This window comes from Schistocerca americana, chromosome X (genome assembly GCF_021461395.2).
Source record: "Schistocerca americana isolate TAMUIC-IGC-003095 chromosome X, iqSchAmer2.1, whole genome shotgun sequence".
In the NCBI taxonomy this organism is placed as follows: domain Eukaryota; kingdom Metazoa; phylum Arthropoda; class Insecta; order Orthoptera; family Acrididae; genus Schistocerca; species Schistocerca americana.
In genome coordinates this window covers 966,088,439-966,100,572 of record NC_060130.1, presented here as the reverse complement: position 1 = coordinate 966,100,572, position 12,134 = coordinate 966,088,439, and the positions used below count along the sequence as shown (strand labels likewise).

Genomic DNA, 12,134 nt, shown 5'->3' with positions numbered 1-12,134 from the left:
TAGAACGACGTGGATGTGCGTGCTGCATAGGAAAGTACAACTACTCGATAACTCAATTCAGTTGAGTCAGCTGATGAAAGACATGAATGAATAGTATGTGGGCTGGTGCGGGTGGCAATGCGGGTGGCTCCGCAAGGGGGGCGGCCACGCTTTCCGCGTGCCCTGCCCCCCCCCCCATCACCCTTATGTTTCCGCCACTGCCTGAGTGTATATCATGCAAATTCTTGCAAATATTGTGACTGAACTACTATGTATAATTGTTTCCTCCAGAACCTATCTTTCAATAGCTAAACTCAGCTGGTATGTTTTGTTGTTGTCATTTGATCATTACAATCAGACAAACAGTTTATTGCATATTCTAATGTGCTTAAAACAGTTGGATGTAAAAACAAGTTTGCTGTGGGTGCTGCACTATGTAACTATACTCATCTACTGTAGACATTATTTTTGTGAAAAACCCTAACCTCGGTATCAGTTGCAGTATGTAGGTTTTGTCAGCATTATCTTTACCAAAATAACGCCAATTAATGAAAGTGGAGAAGATTTTGTTCAATGTATCATAACTGTTGTTTATAGCTTGTGGTTAGTCATTTGTCATAAACATCTTAAAGGGAACAAGACTATACTATAACACTTTGTCTCTCTCTGTCTGGCTGCTTAAACGATTTTCTACAAGACATATTGCAGTGGGCACTGTATACATTTATCTCATATTTCTGTTTCATGCATGTAAGTGTAGATTGTTGAAAAGCATCAGTCTGTGGGGCAATAATGAGCGAGAATGTACAAAGAAGCTACTGAAATTGTGACTTTCCTGCCATTTAGTAGCAATAATAACCAGAAAGTATAAAAACATTGAACATAGGCATTTAAGATTGTCCATGCTGTGCTAGCTCTAGTACATATTGTCAATCAAGATGATGCAGTAGTTAGCACACTAGACTCATGTTCAGTAGGAGTGGGGCTCAAATTCCTGTCTGATTAGCCATATTTAAGTTTCCATGAATTGATTAAGGTGAGTGGGATGATTCTGTCAGAAAGAGTACAGCCTACTTCCTCCCCATCCTTGTCTTATCCAAGCTTGTACCTCATCTGTAATCATCTTGTCATCAATGGGATGTTAAAGTCAAATATTTCTCCTTTTTCTTCAAATAAATAAAATACTGACTTGATGTACAGAGTTGATCTATGACATACTGTCTAAATTAACTAACAGTATATTTGTAGAGCATTACATAAAATTGTTTTATCAGATTTTTTCATCACCCCCATTCTACCATTAATGTGTTACTACAAGGGGAGTTTGGTGTAAAGCTTACATTACCAAATAAAAGAAATTTTCGGTGGGTTGGAGGGGGGCATTTAAAGGTAACTTTGTAATGTTTTTCTTGAATAACACGAATATTGCAAACAAGACAATTAAACTACATTACATTAAATTTTCTACAAAAAATGTCCTATTCATATTTTTCTCTAGCACTAAAAGATTGATTGTGACTTGTGGCTGTTGTACAGGCATAACTAAATAGTATTTTAATGGTATAAAATTAATCTTTACTGTGAAATGAAGTGGATTAAGAATGAATATTAAATGTTTGCACCACATCTATGTGCAGTAGAGCTGTAGACATGAGGGGAAGTGAGTCACCAGATTGTGGTCAGGCACTGTCCTCCTTCATAGGTCTGCAGACTGAAGAGTGAGTAGATGAGTCCCCACTCTTATCTACCCCTTCACACCACAAGAAACAACTACAGTGTGTTTCAGAAAGTTATACAAGTTATACCAACCCTTGACAGTGCACCTTGCTATAAACATGGCCGGAGGTACTTATTTTCCACGAAGTGAAGGGAATGGCTCATTGTCTGTGTAGCACCATATGCACAGGACACATCTCTGTTATTGCAGAGTCCCCATTTTAACACGGTGGTTTCAGTTCAGCCAATTCCAACATGAAGACGATTAAATGATCTCCATGATGGCCACAGTACATTGTCTCCTGGAGGTGGCTCCTCTTTTGGCGGTATCCAACCATGTTAAGCTCTGTCCTGCCAGCATGGAAATATCTCTTCTGTCATTACCTTCACTAAGGGACAGTACTTCCAATACCTGCTGTGAGCAACAGGTGAGTGGCTGTGAAGAGAGTATCTGTCATTGGTATCGACTTTGCTCCTCTCGGATTTGGCTGTTACTGTGTGTCTGATGTCAGATGGTGCTATAGCGGTCAGAATTTGGATCTTCTCGATTGGAATTGGTGTTGAGCATCTTGTCACCTGGCGGCAAGTTTGATGAAGAGCAATATCGAGCTGTCTAGCACTGGAAGATTCATACCTCACAGGCTGAAGCGTATGTGAGCTTGCTCCTCAACTTGTGCCTTTTGCATTTTCCTACGATATAATTTCTCGCTGTGATCTTCATTTTGACACTGCCACATTGCACCGTGAATTTCAGACCCCTATCGAGAATAACCCTGAGGTATTTAGTGGTAGAGTTAGAACTTCCCAGCCATAAGACTTCAAAATTTAATTGGCACATTTGTTGTGGAGGGGGAAAGCAATGACTGCGGTTTCGCCAAGATTTGGCTTAAGGCTGTGGGCTTCGTAATACTCTCCCAGGTTGTCAAGAGCAGAGGAAAGTTGTCTTTTGATGCCTTCAAATGCCTTGTATTGGGTCAAGAGGGGCAGGTCATTGACATAAATAAATGTGGTGCAAGCCTTGTTACATAGTTGGCGATTTGTGTAAAAGTTAAATAGTATGGGGGTGAGGATGCTTCCTTGGGAAGACCACTGTTTTTGTTTGCTGACACTAACTTTTCGTCTTATGAAAGCTAACATACATTTTCTGTTGCTGACTAGCTCTGGAATGATATTCATAAAGCTGTAATCTTTTGTAGCTCTGTACACCTTTGGGAGAGGTCTTCTGATGTTTACTGTGCTGTAGGCCGCACTCAGCTCAAGAAAGGCAACACCAGTTAAGAGGCCTGTTTTGGAGCCACCCTTCATCTGCTGGATAAGATACAAAACCTGCACTGTGCAAGACTGTCCATGTCAGAAGCTGGCTTGTCCTCTAATGAACTTACATTCGATAAGTAGAGTGAGGTGGGCCAAAAGAATTCATTAAAATAGCTTGAATGAGTGGTAGACAACTTTTTGGGTCTGGTAATTTTCCAGGCTCAATCAGAGCAATAAAATGAGCTTGTCTCTGGGGATTCAGAATGTTGAACATTTGCATGCAGTTGTTAAACATTTGGAGCAGCCAATCAGTACCTCTTTTCTGAAGATGTATTAGCAACTCTCGGTCGTGAAAAAAGATTCACCTGCCATTCCCTATAACAGTGCTATTGGGCTGGCCAAACCTCTTGCCATGATGGCAACCTAACATTTACTACCAGGTTAATAAATGGAAATGAAATTGTAGAATTATTTGAAATGAAACTATCAGAGCATGTTCTTTTCTTAATTGCCTTATTGCCAACTTCTGCCTCTCACTTCTCCACCCTATTTCTCTATTAACTCTCCATCTCTTGTCTAGCATTCTCTAGCTGTGACTGTAGGGCACATGTTGTCATTTACTGCTCCACTACAAGTTTATTCCTGCTATATATCCTGTAGGTAGAGGAGAGCACTTTGCTCAGTTTCTCACTAGTGTCTTCACAATGCAACCAACAATTAGCTTACCACAATTAATACACTTCTTGGTCATGATTAGATTTCACAACAGCTTCAAACACAATGAAATAACAGGAATTGTATCATAAAAAACATGCTATAAACTACTATGTAGCACATCTTATTAAAAACACAAAAGTTTTATTGGAGTATATACCTTTCCCTGTTTCAGTTACAGGTTGACAAATAAAAACTTTAAATACACTTGACAATGTTCAAGTGTGGGTGAGATCTACAGTAATGTGAAATATGGAAGTAAAAATACTCAAAAGGCAAGATTGATAATAATAACTGTATTTCTGATAGCTGGTTTCAGCAAATCTAAGCTGCCATCATCAGATCTTTAAAAGCATTGTTGTTGTTGTTGTTGTCTTCAGCCCTGAGACTGGTTTGATGCAGCTCTCCATGCTACTCTATCCTGTTCAAGCTTCTTCATCTCCCAGTACTTACTGCAACCTACATCCTTCTGAATCGGCTTAGTGTATTCATCTCTTGGTCTCCCTCTACGATTTTTACCCTCCTTGCTGCCCTCCAATGCTAAATTTGTGATCGCCTGATGTCTCAGAACATGTCCTACCCACCGCTCCATCAAGTTGTGCCACAAACTCCTCTTCTCCCCAATTCTATTCAATACCTCCTCATTAGTTATGTGATCTACCCATCTAATCTTCAGCATTCTTCTGTTGCATCACATTTCAATAGCTTCAATTCTCTTCTTGTCCAAACTATTTATCGTCCATGTTTCAGTTCCATGCATGGCTACTCTCCATACAAACACTTTCAGAAACGATTTCCTGACACTTAAATCTATACTCCATGTTAACAAATTTCTCTTTTTCAGAAACACTTTCCTTGCCATTGGCAGTATACATTTTATATCCTCTCTACTTCGACCATGATCAGTTATTTTGGTCCCCAAATAGCAAAACTCATTTACTACTTTAAGTGTCTTATTTCCTAATCTAATTCCCTCAGCATCACTCGATTTAATTCGACTACATTCCATTATCCTCATTTTTCCTTTGTTAATGTTCATCTTATACCCTCCTTTCAAGACACTGTCCATTCCCTTCAACTGCTCTTCCAAGTCCTGTGCTGTCTCTGACAGAATTGCAATATCATCGGCGAACCTCAAAGTTTTTATTTCTTCTCCATTGATTTTAATACCTACTCTGAATTTTTCTTTTGTTTCCTTTACTGCTTGCTGAATATACAGATTGAATAACATCGGGGAGAGGCTACAACCCTGTCTCACCCCCTTCCAAACCACTGCTTCCCTTTTGTGCCCCTCGACCCTTATAAGTGCCATCTGGTTTCTGTACACATTGTAAATAGCCTTTCACTCCCTTTATTTTACCCCTGCCACCTTTAGAATTTGAAAGAGAGTATTCCAGTCAACATTGTCAAAAGGTTTCTCTAGGTCTACAAATGATATAAACTTAGGTTTGCCTTTCCTTAATCTTTCTTCTAAGATAAGTCGTAAGGTCAGTATTGCCTCCTCCAGACATACATCCTCAGAAATTTCTTCCTCAAATTAAGGCTGGTATTTGATATTAGTAGACTTCTCTTGGCCAGAAATGCCTTTTTTGCCATAGCGAGTCTTCTTTTGATGTCCTCCTTGCTCCGTCCATCATTGGTTATTTTACTGCCTAGGTAGCAGGATTCCTTAACTTCATTGACTTCGTGACCATCAATCCTGATGTTAAGTTTCTCGCTGTTCTCATTTCTACTACTTCTCATTACCTTCGTCTTTCTCTGATTTACTCTCAAACCATACTGTGTACTCATTAGACTGTTCATTCCGTTCAGCAGATCATTTAATTCTTCTTCACTTTCACTCAGGATAGCAATGTCATCAGCGAATCGTATCATTGATATCCTTTCACCTTGTATTTTAATTCCACTCCTGAACCTTTCTTTTATTTCCATCATCGCTTCCTCGATGTACAGATTGAAGAGCAGGGGCGAGAGGCTACAGCCTTGTCTTACACCCTTCTTAATACAAGCACTTCGTTCGTGACCGTCCACTCTTATTATTCCCTCTTGGCTGTTGTACTATTGTACATGACCCGTCTCTCCCTATAGCTTACCCCTACTTTTTTCAGAATCTCGAACAGCTTGCACCATTTTATATTGTCGAACGGTTTTTCCAGGTTGACAAATCCTATGAAAGTGTCTTGATTTTTCTTTAGCCTTGCTTCCATTATTAGCCGTAACGTCAGAATTGCCTCTCTCGTCCCTTTACTTTTCCTAAAGCCAAACTGATAGTCACCTAGCGCATTCTCAATTTTCTTTTCCATTCTTCTGTATATTATTCTTGTAAGCAGCTTCGATGCATGAGCTGTTAAGCTGATTGTGCGATGATTCTCGCACTTGTCAGCTCTTGCCATCTTCGGAATTGTGTGGATGATGCTTTTCCGAAAGTCAGATGGTATGTCGCCAGAGTCATATATTCTACACACCAACGTGAATAGTCGTTTTGTTGCCACTTCCCCCAATGATTTTAGAAATTCTGATGGAATGTTATCTATCCCTTCTGCCTTATTTGACCGTAAGTCCTCCAAAGCTCTTTTAAATTCCGATTCTAAAATGGGATCCCCTATCTCTTTTAAATCGACTCCTGTTTCTTCTTCTATCACATCAGACAAATCTTCACCCTCATAGAGGCTTTCAATGTATTCTTTACACCTATCTGCTCTCTCCTCTGCATTTAACAGTGGAATTTCCGTTGCACTCTTAATGTTACCACCGTTGCTTTTAATGTCACCAAAGGTTGTTTTGACTTTCCTGTATGCTGAGTCTGTCCTTCCGACAATCATATCTTTTTCGATGTCTTCACATTTTTCCTGCAGCCATTTCATCTTAGCTTCCCTGCACTTCCTATTTATTTCATTCCTCAGTGACTTGTATTTCTGTATTCCTGATTTTCCCGGAACATGTTTGTACTTCCTCCTTTCATCAATCAACTGAAGTATTTCTTCTGTTACCCATGGTTTCTTTGCAGCTACCTTCTTTGTACTTATGTTTTCCTTCCCAACTTCTGTGATGGCCCTTTTTAGAGATGTCCATTCCTCTTCAACTGTACTGCCTACTGCGCTATTCCTTATTGCTGTATCTATAGCGTTAGAGAACTTCAAACGAATCTCGTCATTCCTTAGTACTTCCGTATCCCACTTCTTTGCGTATTGATTCTTCCTGACTAATGTCTTGAACTTTAGCCTACTCTTCATCACTACTATATTCTGATCTGAGTCTATATCTGCTCCTGGGTACGCCTTACAATCCAGTATCTGATTTCAGAATCTCTGTCTGACCATGATGTAATCTAATTGAAATCTTCCCGTATCTCCCGCCTTTTTCCAAGTTTACCTCCTCCTCTTGTGATTCTTGAACAGGGTATTCACTATTACTAGCTGAAACTTGTTACAGAACTCAATTAGTCTTTCTCCTCTTTCATTCCTTGTCCCAAGTCCATATTCTCCTGCAATCTTTTCTTCTACTCCTTCCCCTACAACTGCATTCCAGTCACCCATGACTATTAGATTTTCGTCCCCCTTTACATACTGCATTACCCTTTCAATATCCTCATACACTTTCTCTATCTGTTCATCTTCAGCTTGCGACGTTGGCATGCCCTCTGCCCTACCTTCCTATTCATAATGAATCCTACACCTGTTATACCATTTTCTGCTGCTGTTGATATTACCCGATACTCATCTGACCAGAAATCCTTGTCTTCCTTCCACTTCACTTCACTGACCCCTACTATATTTAGATTGAGCCTTTGCATTTCCCTTTTCTAGTTTCCCTACCACGTTCAAGCTTCTGACATTCCATGCCCCAACTCGTAGAACGCTATCCTTTCATTGATTATTCAATCTTTTTCTCATGGTAACCTCCCCCTTGGCAGTCCCCTCCCGGAGATCCGAATGGGGGACTATTCCGGAATCTTTTGCCAATGGAGAGGTCATCATGACACTTCTTCAATTATAGGCCACATGTCCTGTGGATACACGTTACGTGTCTTTAATGCAGTGGTTTCCATTGCCTTCTGCATTCTCATGTTGTTGGTCATTGCTGATTCTTCTGCCTTTAGGGGCAATTTCCCACCCCTAGGACAAGAGAGTACCCTGAACCTCTATCCACTTCTCTGCCCTCTTTGACAAGGCCGTTGGGAGAATGAGGCTGACTTCTTATGCCGGAAGTCTTCGGCCGCCAATGCTGATTATTTATCAAAATTTAGGCAGTGGCGGAGATCGAACCCGGGACCGAAGACGTTTTGATTATGAATCAAAGATGCTACCCCTAGACCACGGGTTAGTAGGTGAATATGGATTGGGGCTAAGAAATGAAAGAGGAAGCCGCCTGGTAGAATTTTGCACAGAGCATAACTTAATCATAGCTAACACTTGGTTCAAGAATCATGAAAGAAGGTTGTATACATCGAAGAACCCTGGAGATACTAAAAGGTTTCAGATAGATTATATAATGATTAGACAGAGATTTAGGAACCAGATTTTAAATTGTAAGACATTTCCAGGGGCAGATGTGGACTCTGACCACAATCTATTGGTTATGAACGGTATATTAAAACTGAAGAAACTGCAAAAAGGTGGGAATTTAAGGAGATTGGACCTGGATAGACTGAAAGAACCAGAGGTTGTACAGAGTTTCAGGGAGAGCAAAAGGGAACAATTGACAGGAATGGGGGAAAGAAATACAGTAGAAGAAGAATGGGTAGCTTTGAGGAATGGAATAGTGAAGGCAGCAGAGGATCAAGTAGGTAAAAAGACGAGGGCTAGTAGAAATCCTTGGGTAACAGAAGAAATATTGAATGAAATTGATGAAAGGAGAAAATACAACAATGCGGTAAGTGAAGCAGGCAAAAAGGAATACAAACGTCTCAAAAATGAGATCGACAGGAAGTGTAAAATGGCTAAGCAGGGATGGCTAGAGGACAAGAGTAAGAATGTAGAGGCTTATCTCATGAGGGGTAAGATAGATACTGCCTACAGGAAAATTAAAGAGATCTTTGGAGAAAAGAGAACCACTTGCATGAATATCAAGAGCTCAGATGGAAACCCAGTTCCAAGCAAAGAAGGGAAAGCAGAAAGGTGGAAGGAGGATATAGAGGGTCTATACAGGGGCGATGTTCTTGAGGACAATATTGTGGAAATGGAAGAGGAGGTAGATGAAGATGAAATGGGAGATATGATACTGCGTGAAGAGTTTGACAGAGCATTGAAAGACCTGAGTCAAAACAAGGCCCCTGGAGTAGACAACATTCCATTAGAACTACTGACAGGCTTGGGAGAGCCAGTCCTGACAAAACTCTACCATGTGGTGAGCAAGTTGTATGAGACAGGTGAAATTCCCTCAGACTTCAAGAAGACTATAATAATTCCAATCCCAAAGAAGGCAGATGTTAACAGATGTGAAAATTACTGAACTATCAGTTTAATAAGTCACAGCTGCAAAATACTAACGTGAATTCTTTGCAGACGAATGGAAAAACTGGTAGAAGCCGACCTCAGGGAAGATTAGTTAGGATTCCGTAGAAATGTTGGAACATGTGAGGCAATACTCACCCTACGACTTATCTTAGAAGAAAGATTAAGGAAAGGCAAACCTATGTTTGTAGCATTTGTAGACTTAGAGAAAGCTTTTGACAATGTTGACTGGAATACTCTCTTTCAAATTCTGAAGGTGGCAGGGGTAAAATACAGGGAGCAAAAGGCTATTAACAATTTGTACAGAAACCAGATGGCAGTTATAAGAGTCGAGGGGCATGAATGGGAAGCAGTGGTTGGGAAGGGAGTTAGACAGGGTTGTAGCCTCTCCCTGATACTATTCAATCTGTATATTGAGCAAGCAGTAAAGGAAAAAAAAGAAAACTTCCGAGTAGGTATTAAAATCCATGGAGAAGAAATAAAAACTTTGAGGTTCGCCGATGACATTGTAATTTTGTCAGAGACAGCAGAGGACTTGGAGGAGCAGTCAAACGGAATGGACAGTGTCTTGAAAGGAGGGTATAAGATGAACATCAACAAAAGCAAAACAAGGATAATGGAATGTAGTTGAATTAAGTCGGGTGATGCTGAGGGAATTAGGTTAGGAAATGAGACACTTAAAATAGTAAAGGAGTTTTGCTATTTGGGGGGCAAAATAACTGATGATGGTCAAAGTAGAGAGGATATAAAATGTAGACTGGCAATGGCAAGGAAAGCGTTTCTGAAAAAGAGAAATTTGTTAACATCGAGTATTGATTTAAGTGTCAGGAAGTCGTTTCTGAAAGTAATCGTATGGAGTGTGGCCATGTATGGAAGTGAAACATGGGCAATAAATAGTTTGGACAAGAAGAGAATAGAAGCTTTCAAAATGTGGTGCTACAAAAGAATGCTGAAGATTAGATGGGTAGATCACATAACTAATGAGGAGGTATTGAATAGAATTGGGGAGAAGAGGAGTTTGTGGCACAACTTGACCAGAAGAAGGGATCGGTTGGTAGAACATGTTCTGAGGCATCAAGGGATCACCAATTAATACTGGAGGGCAGAGTGGAGGGTAAAAATCGTAGAGGAAGACCAAGAGATGAATACACTAAGCAGATTCAGAAGGATGTAGACTGCAGTAGGTACTGGGAGATGAAGAAGCTTGCACAGGATAGAGTAGCATGGAGAGCTGCATCAAACCAGTCTCAGGACTGAAGACCACAACAACAACAACAACAGGTATCAGTCATAAAGAAGTGCAAAAATCAAATTTTTGGGCCAAATAGTTTTTGGGAAATCGAATGATAAGTGTGTCAAAGCAATCAGATAGCGCTGCTTCTCTTGGCGCGTGTGTCGTTTGCAACTGGCAACGCAGCAATCTCTCGCGTCTGGGTGGGCGTGCGCGAGCCGCCAAGATAAAAGAATTGAACTGTAGTACAGTCCTGAAACTAGAGATGTCTTAAGGCAGATGGTGCTGTTATACTAGAAAGGCATTTAAGCAGGTAGGTTTTACAGGAGATTATTGTACATATATAACTGATGTGCTTCTTCCATGTAAGATGTTCATCTACTGTAACACTCAGGAATTTATATTTATCAATTGTTTCAACTGATAGCCCTGGCTCAGCATCCACTTGTCTTGATTTATTATTTAGCAGAAACTCCATCAGAATTGTCTTGCCCTTATTAAGTAACCTTCTTTTTTTTTTTTTTTTTTTTTTTTTTTTTTGAGATATTCTGTGATGAGGCTAATGTTCTTTGTATTATTTTGCGCTGCCAAGTGTTTTGTAAAGCCACAGCTCATGAAAGAGATATTGTCAGCATAATGTACTAGGTAATTTCCTCAGCAGTTAAGTCCCATAGTGCTCAGAGCCATTTGAACCAATTTAGGTTTGAATTTTGTGGAATTATTATATTATTATATCATTGATGTACACAAGTTAAGATGACTTGGTGTGCATGACTACCTGTGACACATTTCAAAGACTTTTTTTTTTGCTTGATCGTCAAGAGCATGACATCCAATGTATATTAATTGCCAAAGAAACTTGTCAGGAATACAGTGCATGAAAATGTCTGTCCACAAGCTGCTGACTCATTGTTTAACCAGTAGGTAATCTTCTGATAGAAAGAAAGTGACCTAAAGTGATGCACAACAAATTGCAGTCATTGAAACCAACTGTCCAATCGCGGTGCACCTCTTTCCATTCACAGAGATGGGACAAAATGTGACTGATCAATCTTCCTTCAGGACATTGCCCTTGGACCCATGGTTTTGTAATCTTTTGAGAGGATGCACCTTTTTATGTTGCCTGTAATGTGTCTATTTCAGTTTTATGTCATGTGTGTTTTGTATTCTAGCTAAAGGGCAGTGTTAAATGACTCTGTCCTTCATTCTCCACATTTTTATCTACTAAGGATTAATTATCGTGATTCCATTTCATATTTCATCTTCATAAGTATGTCATTGTTATATGCCTTTTTGTGATTTAAATGCTAAAGCATCATTCAAAGATATTAATTAATATTTGTTGTCACCAGGGGAACATGGGGACATGACGAACCAGATTCCAGGAAGCATGCCAAGAAAGCAAGAGGTATGTTATTACTCGTGTACATGATGGTGATTTCAAGTTAAGTTAATAAGCAGTTGTTCCAAAAACTTTCATAAGAATCTCTTTCTACTGTTACACATCATTGAGAATTATCTGTCGGAAAATTGATGTGGTAGTACAAATTATTTATTTATTTACGTACTTACTTACATAATTACTTTCATACTTCCTTCTGTACATCTGATTATAGCTGCTACAGGCAATCAATTGAAAATGGGTCAGTGGAATGAAGTGTTGTTGAAGATTATTTTTGAAATAATAATTATTCATAAGTTGTGAGACATTTTTTCAAGTTTCTGGTTTGCTAAAAGAACTCAACTTTTAGAGTGGTATGCCTCACATTAGTGAATCCCTTACTTCA

General features: G+C 39.6%; 1 protein-coding gene across 1 annotated transcript in view; it reads left to right on the top strand.

Annotated features, from left to right (window-relative positions):
* LOC124555342 overlaps window positions 1–12,134 on the top strand; it is an 856,442-nt gene that overhangs the window by 789,011 nt on the left and 55,297 nt on the right. The window contains exon 37 of the mRNA XM_047129223.1: window positions 11,700–11,755. Coding sequence (XP_046985179.1) covers window positions 11,700–11,755 — 56 coding nt within the window. The remainder of the gene's footprint in view (window positions 1–11,699; window positions 11,756–12,134) is intronic.